This window comes from Xenopus tropicalis, chromosome 2, assembly GCF_000004195.4.
Source record: "Xenopus tropicalis strain Nigerian chromosome 2, UCB_Xtro_10.0, whole genome shotgun sequence".
Taxonomy (NCBI): domain Eukaryota; kingdom Metazoa; phylum Chordata; class Amphibia; order Anura; family Pipidae; genus Xenopus; species Xenopus tropicalis.
In genome coordinates, this window is record NC_030678.2 from 78,664,302 (window position 1) to 78,684,635 (window position 20,334).

At 38.4% G+C, this 20,334-nt stretch overlaps 1 protein-coding gene across 2 annotated transcripts; it reads left to right on the forward strand.

Moving 5' to 3' along the window:
* The first annotated feature begins 1,700 nt into the window (after positions 1 to 1,700).
* On the forward strand, positions 1,701 to 20,334 carry ctps1 (CTP synthase 1). Of its 2 annotated transcripts, XM_002939356.5 has the most exons (19): positions 1,701 to 1,807; positions 2,832 to 2,998; positions 3,947 to 4,117; positions 4,311 to 4,411; positions 4,500 to 4,616; positions 5,255 to 5,338; positions 5,513 to 5,593; positions 6,211 to 6,362; positions 6,809 to 6,941; positions 7,352 to 7,440; positions 8,037 to 8,131; positions 8,373 to 8,435; positions 9,058 to 9,101; positions 9,438 to 9,534; positions 9,932 to 9,987; positions 10,578 to 10,674; positions 10,795 to 10,939; positions 15,172 to 15,259; positions 17,612 to 20,334. In XM_002939356.5, exons 2-18 carry the CDS (start codon positions 2,833 to 2,835, stop codon positions 15,254 to 15,256), a joined length of 1,776 nt encoding a protein of 591 aa, XP_002939402.2. In that variant the 5' UTR covers positions 1,701 to 1,807; position 2,832; the 3' UTR covers positions 15,257 to 15,259; positions 17,612 to 20,334. The 2 variants fall into 2 exon arrangements, with proteins under 2 accessions (XP_002939402.2, XP_004911612.1); XM_004911555.4 differs by lacking the exon at positions 15,172 to 15,259.

The window sequence follows — 20,334 nt, forward strand, 5'->3', positions numbered from 1 at the left end:
CAATTTTTTTTTGTATTCGGACCTGTCGTACTTTAATGAATTTGCCACCTAGTGTATGGCGTATATTTTCGGCAAGCCAAAAAAACGCTTCCCGAAAATCACGCCACATGCTCCTACCTGTGTCTTCACCCGAATAAAATACGCTTGGGTGCAGGTACATGTAGTTGATATCGAACGAAAATATGAAGTCTCGCGGATTTTGCCGGATATTGGCTACATGTGCCTGCACGCAAGCGTATTCCATTCATTCGGGTGCAGACACAAGGCAGGCTAAATTTACAGTAGCGGGGCTTAGAATACTCCCGTGTGGCATTAGCCTAAAGCTGGCCATACATGTGGTGATCTGACGATGTTTCGTGCGACCATCGGTCGCACGAAACATCGTCAGATCCGCCACACACAGTCAGGGCTGAAACAGCAGATAAGGAGGTAGAAACAATAGGATTTCTACCTCCTTCTGCCGATTCAGCCCTGACGGCAGATTTTGGTCAGGCGCCTTCTATGGCGCCCGATCAAAATTTTCTAACCTGGCCGATCGGCGAGTCGTCCAATATCAGCAGCTTCCTGCGATATCGGTTGACTCGCCGACATGCCATACACGCACCGAATATCGTACGAAACGAGGTTTCGTATGATAGTATCGGTGCGTGTATGGCCAGCTTTAGACAGACTCATTTTGTAAGTATCCTGATAACGTGCTAATACATGCATGCAAGTATAAGGGTGAAGACATGCTACTTGTCACAGGTACTAAATGCCAGAAAACACCCTGCCATAGACAATACTGAGAATTGCTTCTGCTAAAACACTCAGAGACAATATTAGTAAATGATCAGCATTGTCTATTTTTCTAGCCATGACAAGTAGCTTCTACTAGTAACTCCCAGGGGCTGATTTACTAAGACACGAATTCGAATCCGAAATGGAAAAATTCCAATTGGAAAACGAACATTTTGCGACTTTTTCGTATTTTTTTGCGATTTTTTCGGCGCCTTTATGACTTTTCGGAAATTGTTGCGACTTTTTTGTTACCAATACAATTTTCGTAAAAAAACACGAGTTTTTCGTAGCCATTACGATTCGCTCGTATCTTGTCGCGACTTTTTCGTATTGAGCGCTCGTAAGCGGCGGGCGAAACTTTATGACTTAGCATGATTTTGGAAGCCTCCCATAGGACTCAATGGCACTCTGCAGCTCCAACCTGGCTCAAGAAAAGTCACCATACTGAAGCTGGAATGAATCCGAACGCTACGAAAAAATCGCCAGATTTTGCGCAACATTCAGAATGGCAACGAAAAAGTCGAAGTAATTTTCCGAAAAATCGCCAAATACCAATCATTACGAAAAAAACGCAATCGGATGCATTCGGCCCGTTCGTGGGTTAGTAAATGTGCCCCCCAGTGTCCCAGCTGGCATTCTGGTCCATTTGGTAAAAGGGTTGCAAACTCTCCCTCTAATCCTATTTTCGTTCCCCACTCGTTTTAAGTTGTTTGTAATATATCAATGTAAAGCACTCCCTAATATATCCGTACTATATAAATAAAGAGTGATGGCATTACAAAACATTACCATTTGTTTCTCTTGGTGAGACCAGTAAAGCCTAAAACATGTTGTGCTCTAACTAAAATTATCACTACGATATAGTGGGATCCAGTGCATTTCCTAGAGACAAAGAGGCGTGGCTTACAGCCGCCCTTCCACTATACTTTCCGGCGTCTCTTGGTATTGACGTCACTGAAGCGCCACACGTGTGAAGAAGTTGCTTAAAGGAGCCGAGCGCGGTTCGTTTTGTGATCGTGGACAGCAGGTGAGGTTGTGGGGGCTCCATCGGCACAGGGCAGGATCTTGTGACTACGGGCCTATATAAATAGTATATACTTATATGAGTTATTCATAATCGTCATAAGTGATCACCTTTTTCATCACAATAAAGTAGTGCCAAATTCTCTGCTTTGGTTGCCCTAGAGAAAGCTTGAAGAAGAGATAAATGTAGGTCGAAGCAGAGTCAGCTAAAGCACGAAATGTGAAGACTCATGTTATTGTAAATTCCACAGCTTTATTTGAATCTGCGCCAGTAGGTTCAACATACAGTACTTTGATTTCATGTTTAAAGCAGCCGCAAAGCAATAAATATGTTTATATATGAGAATTTGAGGCACATTTTTCCTGCTTTCATCAGTGTCTACTATTAAATTACTATTTTATGTTATACATAGGCTTGAAATTAAATCATCTGTCATATTAGAGGCTCAAATATCTCTTAATAAAAAATGCATAGCTTCTTTTTTTTTTTTTTTTTTTTTTTTTTACCTGACTCCTACTTTATTTTTTAAAAATCTATTTAAGCAGCCGCTTTTAAAGGCACTGGCACATGGGGCTGTTTGGAGTGTTTTTGGCCCATGCAATTTCCAGCTAATCTGATGGGTGCAGGCAAGCGCTGAACCTATTCATTGCACTCGTGAGCCAGACAGTCATCTCTCAGAAATGCTCACCAACAGACTTTTAAATAATAATTACCTGCCCTATGAGTGCACTTTGTGGGTCCACGCCATCACCATTAAAGGGAATCTAGAGACAGACATTGATAGACATAGATGTTGCATATACATGTGTTAATTGTCTACTAGTAATATTTGTCATCTGTTTAAAAATTCCAAAATTAAATGATTGCCATGTGATTCCACACTTTTTTTAATATACACTACATCCAGGATACAGCTTCCTCTCTAACAGGATACTTAGTCATTTGGCAGTGAAATGATTAAAACTAAGCCATTAGTGTGCTGCATTTCAGTGTTTACATACTGTATTCTGTATATTTTTTTATCCAGTATGAAGTATATACTGGTGACAGGTGGCGTCATCTCTGGCATTGGAAAAGGGGTTATTGCCAGTAGTATCGGGACCATTCTGAAATCAAGCAACCTTCATGTCACATCAATCAAAATTGACCCCTACATCAATATTGATGCTGGGACCTTCTCTCCGTATGAACATGGTAAGGTGAAAAATGCATTGCCCGGAGTACTTTTCTTCTGAGCTATGTGCTGCCATATTATTCTAGTGTCCCAGACACAGTCACTGAAACAATGTTTGCGCGATAGCGCACGTGCAGGGGTTAAGTGGCCAAACGGGTTGCCTAGGGCGCCCGTCGGCTCGGCCCGCCCCTGTTTTTGTTAGCACTCCAGCTTGGAGTTTCAGCAGCAATTTGGTTGCTAGGATCCAAATTACCTTAGCAACCAGGGTGTTGTTTAAATGAAAGAATGATATATGAACAGGAGAGGACTTGAATAGAAAGTAGAAAGAATATAAAGTAACAATAACAATTAAACTCTAGCCTCACAGACTTAGTTTTTTGACTGTCAGGGTCAGTGACCCCCATTTGAAAGCTGCAAAGAGTTAGAAGAAGGCAAATAATTCAGAAACGATGCAAAACAAATTATGAAGACTAATTTAAAAGTTGCTTAGAATTTCCCTTTTTATAACATACTAAAAGTTAACTCAAAGTTGAAACTTTAAAGGCAAAATATAACCCCTATTATATTTTTTAATCCTGTATACATTCAGATTTCACAAATTGAAAGGAAACCATAATAGTTTACATCTGTTCGCAGTAGTAGAGTTCCCTATCCCCCACATTGTCATGCACCCCCCCCTCACATTGTTCCATTGTAATGTGATGGATCCTTTGACTTAATTAATTTCTTTCAGATTTTTAGTGCCTTTTACATTTGTAAATGTAATTGCTATAGAAAGCAGCATTTGCTAAACTTCTGGTTATTACTTTTTAACCACTGTTGCAAAAGCCAGTCTCCTCTAACAAGACAGATCTGTCGTCCATGTGCTGGCTTGTAAAATATGTTTTGAGCTGCCATGTCCTTGCATCATAAACCTTGAAACTTATGCTTTTTTTTCTTTCTTTTATTTAATATTTATTCTTCCTAAGGTGAAGTATTTGTGCTGGATGATGGAGGTGAAGTGGACCTCGACCTTGGCAATTATGAACGTTTTCTAGACATCCGATTAACAAAAGATAATAATTTAACAACAGGAAAAATCTACCAGTCTGTTATTAACAAGGAGAGAAAAGGCGATTACCTTGGAAAAACCGTTCAAGGTGTGTGACTAAGGAATTACTGGGGGTGGGGGGGGGTATTTGGTTTTATGGAACATGTAATATTCATATTATCCATATTAGGATAAGGTTTTCTAAATATAGAGAGAGAGAGAGAGAGAGAGAGAGAGAGAGAGAGGAAGAATTGGCTGTATAAGAATGACTATAGTGTTACAAATGTGTAATTTTTTTGCAGTTGTTCCTCACATCACAGATGCAATCCAAGAGTGGGTAATGAGACAAGCTCTTATTCCAGTGGATGAAGATGGTATAGAACCAGAAGTCTGTGTGATAGAGGTTTGCAGAATGGCTCTATTTTCTCTCTTTTCTATTTAAATGCCTTTCCCGAGTTTTTACCAGACCAAATGTTCCATTCCTTCTTTAGCTTGGGGGCACTGTAGGAGATATTGAAAGCATGCCTTTTGTGGAAGCATTTCGTCAGTTCCAGTTCAAAGCTCGCAGAGAAAACTTCTGCAATATTCATGTCAGCCTTGTACCTCAGGTAAGAATTCAACCTTGAGTTAGTGGGGATAATGAGTTCTTGTATGTTCTTGAAGAAATATATGCATATTACCAAATACTTCTATGTTATGATTTCTGTGTAGAAATCTTTTAGTAAAATATATTCTCTAACCCCTATCTTATTGAATGCTGTTTGCAGAAGTTAAACAAATCACTCACATGCAAACACATGTTATCTGTAGACAACATAATTTAAAAACATTCTGGGCTCCATACCTGGCTCTCAGCTGGGTCTAAAACAAGGTTGAGAAACCAGCAATATTTCATCTGTGTGTTTCAAGGTCTGGATCTGATAATCTATGCACATAGTTATTTGCCTTTAGTGAATTATTATATTAGTTTGCTTCTTGGTGTGTGAATACTAGTATTGGTAGAATGACTCTAAAGTGTTAGAAAAATACAGTATACTTTATGGTCTAGAAACATGGGCAAACATGGCTAAATTATTTTTCTATTTATGGATTAACTTTTGTAATCTAAACACATTGCATTTTAACAGTAAAAATAGTACTCTCTGTAAAGGCTTATATACAATAACTGTTTTCAATACTGTAAAGTAAAGCTTTAAAGTACTTTGTTGCCGTATTGTTCTTGATGAATTAATCTTTGTTTCTGTAGCCTAGTGCTACTGGGGAGCAGAAAACCAAACCTACACAGAACAGTGTGCGGGAACTCCGTGGGCTGGGCCTATCGCCAGACTTGGTGGGTATCAAAAATCGTCATCTGTCAGTTGGTAAATAACAAATGGTGCATTTTGCTGTTTTTTCCCTTCCTTTCTTTCCAGTGCTTTTTAATATTTACATTTTATTGGGAGGAGGACATGGTTTTCCATGGCAACTCTTGCAGAGTGTGCTTAATTGCTTTTCTGTATTGTAGGTGGTGTGTAGGTGTTCCACTCCACTAGACACTTCAGTTAAGGAGAAAATATCCATGTTCTGTCATGTAGAGCCACAGCAGGTAAGATGAGACTGTGGGGACCCAGAGAAGGGTTTGACTGTTTTTTTCCCCACTCCTTTCTTTCTTCAGTTTCTCTTTTAAAATATGACAATAAAATGTAATTTTGCTTTGAACTGGGATGTTTGGAGGGGTAGGTTTTACAGTTCTCTACTGTTATTCAGCATCTTTTGCGCTTTCTAATGTCACTTATCTATGATAATGCAGAATTTCATTGGACTTTGCAAGTGGGTTAAACTGTACAGAATCTTAATTTGCTGCAGCGGTAAGCTCTGTGCTGTATGTGAATTCTGCCTACATATATTTGAGAGGTGGGTTTTTGTTATTCACTGTTCTTTTCTTGGCATTATTTGCAGAGTCCCATGGAACTGCCTTTGCCAAAATATTGTATGGCCCCAATTTGTACAAAAAATGAAATCGCAGCACATATTTACAGAGTAAAATGTTCAGCATATGGAATGCATATAATGGAAGCATGGCTATGCAGTTACCTTTTATTGGACAACAAGCAACCTGTCTCATTGGTGGGCACTAGTTAGAACAGGAACAATGCCCTGGGATAAAACAAAACAAAACTAAACAAAAAAAAAAAAACGCTTTTTCCTCTTCCCTGCTTTTAGGTTATCTGTGTTCATGATGTTTCGTCAATATATAGAGTTCCTCTATTGCTGGAGGAACAGGGAGTTGTGGAATATTTCCGCCAGCGGCTGGATCTTCCCATCAGTCGCCAGCCTCGAAGATTACTCATGAAGTGGAAAGAGATGGCAGACAGGCAAGAAATATATATTCATTTTTTAAAACTGACCAACATCTATGCTTAAGTGAAAACAATAAGTTTGGAAAGGATTCTAACTGCAAATTGTAAGGTTTCTTCAAGTAAATTTGTAAATTGCATTAAAAGGCAATTAAAGCCCAGCCACTTCCTCCCCTACACCCATGGCCAATTCCTTGCTCTGTGTTTTTCTCCTGCCCCAGAGACAGCGAAGTACTTTCAGACTGGTGTTTTAGGGTGCACATGCTGCATTTCTTTTTGATTCTTTGTTGTTCAGTTAAAATTAGACAAATATGTGTAACTCATTTATATCATTTATAAGTGTCCAGAGAGTCAGTGCTATTCTTCAGTTGATAGATATGAAACGTGCAGATTCAGTAGCTTTTGGGCTTGTTTGTCCTTTCTCAAGTGTGGCACAATACTAATAAGTGGGGTACTTTTTACAGATATGAACGCTTGTTGGAATCCTGCAGTATTGCTTTAGTAGGAAAGTATACAAAATTCTCAGATTCTTATGCTTCTGTAATCAAGGCTCTGGAACATTCTGCACTAGCAATAAACCATCGCCTGGAAATCAAGGTATTTATGCTTTACAGCCCTAACAAGATATATATTTATGTTGTATTTATGATTCTAAATAATAATGATTCTAATGAAAATTGACATATAGCTGTATGCAATATATCTGTATGCATCATACATAGAGTTTTTTTTACTCTGAGATGGAAACACTAGCAGATTTATGATCCTGGTTACAGTAATGTACACTTTTGTAGTTAAGGTGGGACTATATCTACCAGCGATTTAACAAGTGGTGAATTCTTTGCCAAGTTAAGGAGAGTTTATATGTGATTTATTTATTTTTATGTATCAAACTCTTTTCCATTGCAAGACTTAAGAAAAATGTATAGCCACAGTATCTTAATATAATGCTTTATGCTGTCATTTGTTTGGTCTCATTTTTTTTTTTAATATAATTTATCTTTCAGTATATAGATTCTGCAGATTTAGAGCAAGAAACCCTTCAGGAAGAGCCTGTACGTTATCACGAAGCTTGGCAGAAGCTTTGCAGCTCAGAGTAAGTATATTTCTCAGTTGTCTCCATTTTTTCTTTGCCTGATTATTTATTAAGATTCTCTTATTTAACCTACTGGTAGCACAACTCTTCAAAGATGCAGTATATTGTGCACTTTTAAAAGATACCTAGGTTAGATATAATGTATCTTAGACACAGGGCTTCTATACAAAAACTTTTTTTGTTCAGCACATTTTTGGTGACCACAGTGGGCATGTTCAGTGCGCTGATCTTTACTGTTTATGTTATGGAATAAGCCAAATATTCCAATTTTGACAACCATGTGATTGGCCTAATTGAACAAAGATATCACTTGACCTTTCTGTGGGTTTTAAATCCTAAAATGACTACCTCAACATTGTACTTCAGTCATTATTGTGTCCACACGTTTCACTTAGCTTATCTTAAATTACACAGTAGTGTGGCAATTTTAATAATATGTGATAGTTACACTGCACCTTAAGCAAGTAATAGTTTGTTAGTTTTCCATTAAAAAGGTGGTTGCCTAATGTGGACTAAATAAATATACTTTTATTTACTTAAGAATTGCCTATGTAGCGAACATGTTGTTTCTCTAATGCTCTGCACTGTCTGTCCAGTGGGATCTTGGTTCCTGGAGGATTTGGGGTACGAGGAACAGAAGGGAAGATTCAGGCAATAGCCTGGGCACGAAAACAGAAGAAGCCTTTTTTGGGTAACCGATTTTAATGTCAAACATTTTACTCCCATATGGCTGCTTTGTTGTTTTAACTAACTGTAAACATTTTCTATTAATAATCTTGTACATGAGTCTAACAAACATGCCATGATATACAGTTGCTTTCTCTGATCTTGCATTTTCCAAATAACTTAAAAACCATCAAAAAACAAAAATGCAATAAATTTATATTGAAAAGTTGCTTAGTATTATGTTAACTCCTTTAATATAATTACAGGGGTGTGCCTAGGAATGCAGTTGGCTGTTGTTGAATTTGCACGAGATGTCCTGGGCTGGAAAGGTGAGCCAGCTGTCCTGCTGTCAGAGAGAAGTTACAGTTTCTTGCAGCACAAAAACAAGAATTGGCGATTTGTTTGTTTGTTTTTTTTCTTTCTCATGCCTCCAGTTAAAAAAAAAATGCCATCACAAACAAATTCTTCCCTCTGATCCTTATCCAGAATAAGAGGCAACCTAAATGCTAGGGATTATTATTTAGTCAGTAACAAAAGGTTTCATGTGCATTAAAAGGCATTCCTGAGCTGAGCAAAAATAGCATTGTCCCAGAACATATTTCTGTACAGAATTTGCTAATGAAAATAAGTTTTGAGGCATTTTGATTTTGATCTAACATGAGTAATCCTGCATGTAGTTTTGAAATGTTTTTTGAGGAAGTAGCAAATGGGAAGGGGGGGGGGTTGGATTACTGTACCGAAAAATGTAAAGATTTTGCACAGACCAAGCATATTTATGGATTATGTTGACAATTGGTGATGTTACTTTTTATGGAGCTAAATTTGGTTGGATAAGTAGGCTTTAGAGAGATGCCACTGTAGCTGGCACTGATATATTCAATATTTGTTTATTGATATTATGTTGTTTTATGAAAGTGTAAAATAAAGTAATTAAGCCTTTATTTTTACTAGATGCTAATTCCACAGAATTCAACCCTAAAACAAGTCATCCTGTGGTAAGTTTGAAATTGTTTATCTTGATTCTAATATACTGGGGGGGGGGTTGGTTTTGGAATTTGACTGAAAATTGGGTAAAAAAAGAATACACCTCGCAAATGAATGAGCTATAATAACCTGCATTAGTACTATAGTACTATATACTGCTTAATTTGGCTGACTTATTTAGTAGCTCTATAAATTGAGTAGTTTAAGAAATTGGCTCTTTAGTTGTTTATGGCCTGAAGTTTAAATGTCCTATTCATTTGTTCATCCCTGTTTGTAAGATATAAATAATGTTTAAGTATTTGCTGGAATACAGTGTATTTTCTCTAATTTTCCTTTTTTCTCTGCAGGTAATTGACATGCCCGAACATAACCCTGGTCAGATGGGGGGAACCATGAGGTTAGGCAAAAGAAGGACCATCTTTCATTACCAGAATTCAGTCATGAGTAAGTGTGTGCATTTTGCTTAAAGGAGAAGGAAAGGTAAAAACTAAGTAAGCTTTATCAAAAAGGTCTATGTAAATACAGCCATAAGCACTCACAGAAAAGCTGCACTGTGAGAACACATAATTTGTTCTCTTCCTTTGTGTAAACATGTTCTTTCATATCAGACTTCCCCTCTCAGAAAAATCCTTCATTCCAGGGGCCAAGTCTGCTCAGCTCCCTCCCCTCTCCCTTCTGCAAAAAGATGGGTTTAGTAAAGCTTTATGCAGAATAAATATAGCATTCTAGGTGGCACTCATGTGGCTAATCTATGTGCCCTTTCTTTTCCTTTAAGGTATTGGGGTAGGGGATGATATGATATAAAATGTTCCAAGCTACATTGTTATTTTGTTTTCTACAGAGAAATTATATGGAGGCCATGAGTATGTAGAAGAGAGACACCGCCACAGATATGAGGTATGGTACAATCTTACTAAAGTCCTTATACTTCTATTATTGGAGGTTTTGTTTTTCTCTCTCCTACAGCATTCCTAAATTAATTTTTCTATAGTTATACTCACAAAACAAACATCCCTGGGTTGTAGTTCATGTGGCCATGTGATTCTAGTGAGCTTCTAGAAAATCAGGCCATATGCAATGCAGCACAACTGTTCAGGGGGTATAGCGTGTCTGTTGTTCAGGTGAACTCTAGGAAGGGGGATAATCTATAAACACTCCCTAAAAAGTTGTACTGTGTTGTATCCAGGTAAGTTTGTATCAGATGCATATAGCCTGATTTTCTTGGAGATTCTGTACAGTTCATCTTTTGTTTGTAAATGGAGTATGTGATGCAATAGTTTTGCTTCCAATTAAGCTAGTGCAAGACATTGTTTTTTCCAGAGAACATCAACAGTTAACACACGTTATCCTCCTGTTAGATGCGGTGTTGACAAGTGGCCCAGAAACGCTTGCATTTCCCATATATCGTTTTGGCAAGTGGTTAGGGGTGTTCCAAGAGCTGCTATTTTTTGTCCTTGTGTCTTAATGTTAATTTTGCACTCTCCCAGGTGAACCCAGAACTTCGAAGAGAGCTGGAAACCCGAGGCCTAAAGTTTGTAGGTCAGGATACTGAAGGAGAAAGGATGGAGATTGTTGAATTGGAAGGTGAGTGTGACCTTTCGATTTCTAAAATGTGCAAAAATTAAGAAAATAAAATGCTAAACTTCCTTTATTTTAACCACCCTCTCCACCTGCCTTCCCTTTCTATGAATTATTTTTCTGCAGATCATCCTTATTTTGTTGGTGTTCAGTATCATCCAGAATTTCTATCACGTCCCATCAAGCCTTCACCTCCATATTTTGGCTTGTTACTGGCGTCTGTGGGAAGACTTTCTCAGTATATAGAAAGAGGATGCCGGCTTTCACCTAGGTACAATATTTTCTTTTAATCAAATGTATTTTTACTATATGCGTGTCAACTAGATAGACGAACACTAAAGCTTGGGTACACATGGACTGATCTTTTGGAGGCTTTGTGTTCCTTCTATTCACTTTATCAGAGGGTGACTATTCTTTATTCTTTTCATGATCTTAAAAAAGGCAGCATATCGCAAAATATGGGCTATGGTTTGCTGTAAGTTTGCCACATATAAACGGCTAGCCTGCAGTAGGCTCTTCTTTGCACAATACTAGTGTCTTTTTATGCTTCTAAAATTGCCTCCAAGCCGGGAATTCAAAAATACTACTTTGAGATTACTGAAAGCAACATCAAAGAAAGGTGGCATTTGGCTCAAAAGCTACTGTATAAGGATCACTGCATTAAAGGAGAAGGAAAGGCTAGTAAAGAGTTAATCTCAAGCTGCAGGCATACCTTCAATTCTCTCAAAAGTGCCCTTATTACTCCCGTTGATATCAGAAGCCTCATAGGAAAAAAAACACTGAGCTCTGTAAAGAAAATTCCTATTGTGCCATGCTCCTGCACCAAGACCAAGGCCAGTGTACATGTGCAGTTAGTAAGATTACGAAGAAGCTTTCTGCTGATTGGCTCAGATCCACATTCCTAAGGGGGGGAGGGACTTCTTAGCATTCTTGAGGGAGGGGGGAGCAGGAGAGAGTTGTGCACACTCTGGCAGAGGAAAACAAAGACAAGAAATCCTGTTTGTTTTGAAAGAGAACTCAGTGCAGCGTTTCTTTAAGTGCTTATGGCTGTATTTACATACAGTGGCTTGCAAAAGTATTTGGCCCCCTTGAACTTTTCCACATTTTGTCACATTACAGCCACAAACATGAATCAATTTTATTGGAATTCCACGTGAAAGACCAATACAAAGTGGTGTACACGTGAGAAGTGGAACGAAAATCATACATGATTCCAAACATTTTTTACAAATAAATAACTGCAAAGTGGGGTGTGCGTAATTATTCAGCCCCCTGAGTCAATACTTTGTAGAAGCACCTTTTGCTGCAATTACAGCTGCCAGTCTTTTAGGGTATGTCTCTACCAGCTTTGCACATCTAGAGACTGAAATCCTTGCCCATTCTTCTTTGCAAAACAGCTCCAGCTCAGTCAGATTAGATGGACAGCGTTTGTGAACAGCAGTTTTCAGATCTTGCCACAGATTCTCGATTGGATTTAGATCTGGACTTTGACTGGGCCATTCTAACACATGGATATGTTTTGTTTTAAACCATTCCATTGTTGCCCTGGCTTTATGTTTAGGGTCGTTGTCCTGCTGGAAGGTGAACCTCCGCCCCAGTCTCAAGTCTTTTGCAGACTCCAAGAGGTTTTCTTCCAAGATTGCCCTGTATTTGGCTCCATCTTCCCATCAACTCTGACCAGCTTCCCTGTCCCTGCTGAAGAGAAGCACCCCCAGAGCATGATGCTGCCACCACCATATTTGACATTGGGGATGGTGTGTTCAGAGTGATGTGCAGTGTTAGTTTTCCGCCACACATAGCGTTTTGCATTTTGGCCAAAAAGTTCCATTTTGGTCTCATCTGACCAGAGCACCTTCTTCCACATGTTTGCTGTGTCCCCCACATGGCTTGTGGCAAACTGTAAACAGGACTTCTTATGGTTTTCTGTTAACAATGGCTTTCTTCTTGCCACTCTTCCATAAAGGCCAACTTTGTGCAGTGCACGACTAATAGTTGTCCTATGGACAGATTCCCCCACCTGAGCTGTAGATCTCTGCAGCTCGTCCAGAGTCCCCATGGGCCTCTTGGCTGCATTTCTGATCAGCGCTCTCCTTGTTTGGCCTGTGAATTTAGGTGGACGGCCTTGTCTTGGTAGGTTTACAGTTGTGCCATACTCCTTCCATTTCTGAATGATCGATTGAACAGTGCTCCGTGGGATGTTCAAGGCTTTGGAAATCTTTTTGTAGCCTAAGCCTGCTTTAAATTTCTCAATAACTTTATCCCTGACCTGTCTGGTGTGTTCTTTGGTCTTCATGGAGTTGTTGCTCCCAATATTCTCTTAGAGGCTGTCACAGAGCAGCTGTGTTTGTACTGACATTAGATTACACACAGGTGCACTTTATTTAGTCATTAGCACTCATCAGGCAATGTCTATGGGCAACTGACTGCACTCAGACCAAAGGGGGCTGAATAATTACGCACACCCCACTTTGCAGTTATTTATTTGTAAAAAATGTTTGGAATCATGTATGATTTTCGTTCCACTTCTCACATGTACACCACTTTGTATTGGTCTTTCACGTGGAATTCCAATAAAATTGATTCATGTTTGTGGCTGTAATGTGACAAAATGTGGAAAAGTTCAAGGGGGCCCGAATACTTTTGCAAGCCACTGTAAGCGTTTCTAGACTGTTCCTCTACAAAACTTGCTCTTGAACACTTCACAGTCTCAAGCCACTCCTGAAAAAATTGGGGCACTGGATCAGGTGGGGCCTGCTATACAGAATTTTCCATTCACTCTTTTTAGGATATTGCTATAAAGTGTAACATGTGACATTTAATACAGATTAGTAGTCTTGGCTTGTTTCCTCTGACTTTGGGTAGCTTTTTATCTCTCTCCTTAAACATTCCACGTCTTTACTAGGCTACAACCACTAAGTTTCTGAAAGTAGTTCATATTCGCTACCAAGAGGTTGACTTCTGTGTGCACCTGGCTGTCCAACTAGATTCCAAAATCTGTGTGTTGTGCTCCTATCTACTCTTCCATAGAAGGGCACTGCCTGGCTCAGCATCAGCCTGTTTGCAGGCATGTATTGGATTCAGGCATGAATTTTCGTGCCAAAGTTTGCTCCACGTTTCTTTGCACACAGGCTGACACCATGTCTGGCAGTGTAGTTGTAAAAAGGATTGTATGGGAGGGCATCAGCTTTTCTATGCTTGCATTTTCAATACAGGTTGAGGAAATCCAATCCTCAGCCCTGTATGCCACTAACCTAAGGAATTATATGTTCTCTCTAGCCAGGTCCAGTCTGTTCCTTCTTTCTTGTTTTCTCTCTTTTTTTTTTCTTTTTTTTGTTAGATGTAGTTCATTCTCTTTGGAAGCCTCTAGTTATAAAAGTATGCAGATGAAATAGTAACTTTAACCTATTGTGAGCTTTGTGGAAAGATTTCTTAACCCAAGGGGCCAGTTTATTAAAATTTGAGGTAGTTTTTTTTTCACGATTCAAGAAAAAACACTGCGGGAAAACATGCAAATGCGACTATACTCGACAATATTCTTAAGAACCACGAATAATAAGTATTTATTAAAGAAAAAATTACAGAAAAGTCGGTATAAAAGACTCTGCAAGTAAAAGCTAATGAGGATCAATAGAAGTCAATAGGAATTGTCTCATTGTCTCAATTTCATTTGGTTATTCAATAGCCTCACTGAAAACGAATGGAACAATGTGGTTCTCGCCAGTGCGCGGGAATATTCTGACGTGCTTTTTTCTTAAATAGGCTAGCAGTGTAGAAGAAAAGTCTTCTATAAGAGACAAGTTTTGTCAGGGGGGACAGTGGAAGAAAAAAAAATTAACTGCTTCCACCACTTCTCCGGCCAGAAGCTGACAGGACTGTGTGGATCATGAGTATAAGAAATTCTAATCTGCCAATGATGTCCATCCTGCAGGCCGATCAGTTGGACACTGTCTGGTTTGCATGTCTATAGCCACCATTACATATTTTTCAGCAAAAAAGGCTTTATTGCTGTTTTCAACTTATAGGGGACCACAGGTCCCTCTGTTATCCCTTGACTTGCCAGCAGTTACCAGAGTAGCTCAGCCCAACCTTATACACCATTGCTTTTTCTTTTTGATTTACCCTTCTTAGTGCTTCACAGCTTGCTATTTATCTACTGCACCTCAGCCCATCTGCCATATTTGTGTTGCTGAGACTTTTTAAAACAAATTCTGCACATAACCAAAGACAAGGCCTGGTTGTGTTATGTGCAGAATCATGGGCTGCAGTTCTGAGAAGGAAGGAGAAGTAGATTCTTGCATCATCCTGCTCTGGCTAGGAGTGTTGAAGAATCTTTGTGACTTCTATTTAATTTTTATGGCCAGTAATGTGGGGTGGTGAGACTATTTTCCCTTTAATGAGAGGCTCAATGCTAACATGTTACTAGTGGTTACTATGGCGGTTATTGCATGTATATTGAGAGAACATTGTGAAAGTGTAACATTTCCTCCTATTCCCCTCACTCAGGGACACATACAGCGACAGAAGTGAGAACAGTTCTCCTGATGCAGAAATAGCAGAACTCAAGTTACCGGTGATTGATCACGAGTGAATGGTAATGGCATATGACAGTTTAGATGCCTCTCTTTTTGTAGCTTGATCTTAGATGTATTTTGGAAGCACAAATTCCTGGCATAGGGTGATTATATTATGGCTCTGCACCAACCACCCTGATTTGGACTTTTCTGGGACAGATAAATAAATGTTCAGAAATTTTTAAAATTATTTCTCTTTCTCTTTTCCTGCCTTCTCTGTCGTGTCTTTATTCACCTGTTTTTACCTGTATTCTTAGTTGAAAAGCCTTTGGTTAAAGTCTGTGCACCTGACTCTGCCTCTTTTTTGCCATTAGTTTTTCATTTTTGATGAACCATAGACCTGAAGTACAAAATATTCATCCATATGTTCTTAAAAACTGCTTTTGGCTTCTTACACATCCTCCTGTTTAGATTGTGTGAAATCTTTAAAAACAAATCGTAAATATATGAGGTGTGCCTCATAAACAAAAAAACTGCCTGCTAAATCTGGCATTAGGAGTAGAATGGCATTGTAATGAGGGTGGTGGTGAACTGAAATCATTTAGTTAATTGTACAGTTGTCAAGTCACCACTTATGAGCATTTTCTCAACTGCTAAATTGCACTTCGCAATTGGAAGATTCATATTGGTGTAGAGCTCTGCCAATACAACAGCATGTGTTTAAGCACTTCTTCTGTAATGCCCTCTGATAATTACTCTAATCTTATTTCATGTGTTCCCTTATTAGTGAACCTTGTGTTTTTCATCTTACCTCTACCAGCAAAAATGCAGAAAACTCTTGATTATTCATGGTTATTCATGTACAGATTTCTCTTGTTTAAAAAAAAAAAGCTTTTTTTTCCATTTCTTCTATTACACCTTCCCAAATAAAAACATGTGGCTTCTGATCTCTGTTAAAATCTCCTGCCGAGTTGCTTTTTCCACCATTTCACGTAATTATAATTTTTAAAAAAACATTTGAATGAAAAAAATGTTCCAATCTTTTTTTTTTTTTCAACCACATTCTTTTTTTTTTTTTTTAAAGGGATTCTTTCGTGATTTTTATTTTATTTCTAAATGACACTGTTTCCATTCAAATAATTCTACCATTTGAAATTGTATTCTTGAACCAACAAATCAATTTTTTTAGCTGTAATATTGGTGTGTAGGCAGCCATCTCAGTGCATTGTGCCTAATTCTGAGCTCTCTGATGGAGCCAGCACAACACCATAGAACTGCTTTCAGGTAACCTACAAGCCGAACTTTGATTTCTTAAGGTGCTCATACACTATAAGATCCGGATCTTCACCCGATATCCCCACCTACGGGTGGGCGATATCGGGTAGCAAGTAACTTAAAAAAAAAATCAGATCGTTTGGCCCTTGGCCAACGAGCCGATGCGGTCCCCAATCCGACTGGATTTTCTAACCTGGCCGATCGAGATCTGGCCAATTTAAGGCCAGATATCGGTCGGCCAGGCCGCTCTGTTCTGCCCATACACGGGCCGATTAGCTGCCGAATCAGTCCAAGGGACCGATATCGGCAGCTATAGTCGGCCCGTGTATGGGGACCTTTACTGTGTGCTATTCTGATATCTACTGGAAGCTGCTATCTTAGCTCCCTTCCCATTGTTCTGCTGATCGGCTGTTGGGAGGGGGGTAATATCACTCCAACTTGTTGCTCAGCAGTAAAGTGTGACTGAAGTTTATCAGAGCATGAGTCACATGGCTGTGGCACCTGGGAAATAAAGAATATGGCTAGCCCCATGTGAGATTTCACAATAAAATATAAAAAAAAAATGTAAAAATCTATTTGCACTTTTGAAAAATGGATCTCAATGCAGGATTCTGCTGGAGAAGCTCTATTAACTGGTGCATTTTGACAGCATTCCTTTAAATATTTTATTTTACTTAATGTTCAAACACATTTGGATGGAAAAAATGTTCCAATCTATTTTTTTTTAATTTTTTTATATAAATATGTTCATCTACGAATTAATATTCTTGAATGCATCTGTAGCTCTTCTTCACCTAAAGGTGTTCCACTGCATAGAGTTTGGGGGGTAACCATTATATCCTCTCTGTTGAAGTATTGCTTTAAAAAATACCCTAAAATGTACTAAGACTTTTTTTCAACATGGCAAATCTTTGTTTTGCAAGTGGAACTATATTACTGGGGCTTGATAAATCCTCAAAAGGGCATTTTAAAGCATCATGAGGATGGGAAAAGTGTTATTTGAATGTTGGCAAACAAGCACCTTAGTGCTCAACTGAGCTGCTGAACTACATCTCCTAATGTGCCGTCGAAACTTTGATGGTGCCATAAGACACTAGACCACCTTACTATTTATAAACTATATTAATGCAACAATTATCTTTTTTTTTTTTTTGTAGATGACGTTCATTGTCTTTTGGAAGAACTGACTCCTGATGGATAAACATCTATTACTATCCCAAAGCCTTTTTTTTTTGTTCCTGTTTAAATGATAAGAACCTCATTGTATTACTTTCTCTCTTGTTTTGTACCCTCTGTAAAAGGTGGGTAACTTTTCTTCTTCATTTGTGTTCTTCCAGTATTGATCTTATTCTTTCCTCCTCCACCTTTGAGAAACCAGTATTACTGAGATCTGAATCTGCCCAGTGCTGTCCTACATTTAAGACTGTTGGAATGCACTTTCTCTCCACTCTGGGGTTAAAACACTGAGACTCTTGCCCTGATAGGCTTCTGCCTCTATAGCAGATGTGTTTATATGTACTATACCTAATAACGTATGAGTTCTGAGTACCTGGCAGATTTGTATATATTTGAAGGCAGTTCTTTAGTGCACTGGCAAACTGTATCATCAGTCTGGAAATAATGTCCCAAACGGCAGGCACTTTAAAAGCAAGTGTATGTAGGGCATGTATATTATAAAAGGTCAACACCTTCAATCACATTAAGGGATATGTCATATTTTGCCTATTTATAATCTTGTTTAACATTTTTACACAGTCTTAAATATTGCTGTGTAACTGTTTCTTTTCTCTTTCCCACTGTACTTGGTTCTGGTAAAGCAAAGGGGAGCTGGATGACCTTTTGCTGTATTTATTTGCCATGGGAAAATAATCTAGTAAAAAAAGCTGTGACCTTGTGTTGGCTGACTTTTGGGATACACAGATTCTTGACTGAATACACATGTACACACGTGTACAAGTATGTACGTACAAATAAGTATACTGTCATCCCTTACCCAAAATATCCATGCATTGTGGCAGCTGATAGGCACACACAGGCTACCCAGTTTTATACTGGAGTAAAACGGGGATTTAGGAGCAGTCCCACAGTGACTGGTGCATCTGCAAAACAGCTGCAGTGTAAGATAGGGATGGCTCTGTCCTGGTTTAGTGTTATGCCTGCAAGTAAATAAGCGGATTATGAAAACATGGTGGAATGATGAAGGAAGTAATGGAGGAAGGCGATTTTAATTTTCTTAGTTCATAGGAAAGTATTCCAGTCTGTCCTATGGATTTTCAGACCCCAGTATTTATCTGCAGACTCACAGCATTCTGTATTCTGTCACCTCCTGCTGCCATATTTAACCATATGATGACTGGTTTTGGTTGCAGGACTCTGGCTTGGTTACCCCTAGATATGACTAGAGGTAATTCCAAGCCTTGTACAGCTTACTTGTTCTTAAGATTATAGCCCCATTACAGATTGGCATGTTATGAGTTCTACAGATAAAATATAGGGATATTTCCCAACATATATTCAAATGAAGGTCTTATAGATTACGTTCACAATTAAAATGAACTTTTAGCATCATGTACACAATTAGTAGATTTTATTCTACAACTCATTAATTTGCCATCCACACTGTTATTGCTAACTAAGGTTTCATGGAACCAGTTAGTGGTATAAATGTCAGAAGGGAACATGTGTAGGGTGAGGGCCTTAATAGAAAGCTAAGCGAGGTATATAATTTGTTTTCTGGAAGACTTGGGACCAGGGATTTCCATATAAGGGGTTTATGTATAATTTGGAGCTTTGTTCTGAAAGAGTACTGTAACATTACGAAATAGTTGTTTTGAAAAACTATTTATTGATATAATACCCTCTGTAGAATGATACTGCCAATTCTTGGAGCTTTCATGTTTGTGTTTCTAGATGGTAATGTATGTTTTATAAAATAACAGAAAAAAACAGCCTAAAATCCATTTTGCCTTTGAGACTGCTACCCAGGCAGTATTCTAAATTCCAGGGTTTAGAGAGTCAGAAAAAAGACAAATCATAAAAAAAATGTAAAAGCCAATTATCTATTACTGTCTCCATCACTAAGATGAACTTCCCAATCAGTTTGGGAAGTATTTGTCTTTTCTGTGTGGATAAGCATAACTGGCTGTTTCTCTTATCGGCCTTGCACAAAACATTCTTGCGGTTGGGCTGTAGTTATTTGTAGTGACTGTTCCCTTAAACAAGCTAACGTCTTGCTGCTTTTGTTTCTAGAATTAAACTAACAGTAATGGAAGAATCCAGTTATATTGCAAAATTAAAGAGCTCATAAATCTGATTTTATTTTGTACAGCAAGGTAACAATATTTGTCATTATTATTGCCCTGTGTCAAGGGCAATTCCTTATAACAAAAGGGAAGTACCATCTAAAGCCATATTTGACAGATTAGATGCAGATTCCATGGAACACTGTAGTGATAAATTTGATTGTAACAAGCAAAGGTAGGCCTCTGGCTTAGGAATACATTACTGTCCCTGTCAATAGAGGGTCTGTAAAAAAATACAAATGCACGGAGCCACAGCACATGTACCCACAGGCACTTGGGCATATGGTTGATATGTAGGCGAGACAGTATTGGGTACAGACAGATAAAATAAGTTCTTCAACATTTCAGGTTTTCATTTTAGCAGCATAAATAAGGTTTAGTATTAGTAACTAATTACTGAAGTGCATTGAGCTGTTGGGACTATTTTAAGTTGGTATGTACTTCCAAGGCAAAACGTGTAATATTAGTGCTGAAATCTAGAACTTGGTATCTTCTGGAATTTTGCCAGGTTTTTACATCATATATTATTTTAATAACTACTGTGAAAAATGTCATTATTAAAGCTGCCTTTACATTTA

Excerpts from the sequence above, each read along its gene's own strand:
- ctps1 (XM_002939356.5), top strand. The coding sequence starts at position 2,833 with ATGAAGTATATACTGGTGACAGGTGGCGTCATCTCTGGCATTGGAAAA. Across the intron at positions 7,441-8,036 it reads CAGAAGCTTTGCAGCTCAGA|TGGGATCTTGGTTCCTGGAG; the intron begins GTAAGTATATTT and ends CTGTCTGTCCAG. Across the intron at positions 8,436-9,057 it reads AGATGTCCTGGGCTGGAAAG|ATGCTAATTCCACAGAATTC; the intron begins GTGAGCCAGCTG and ends TATTTTTACTAG.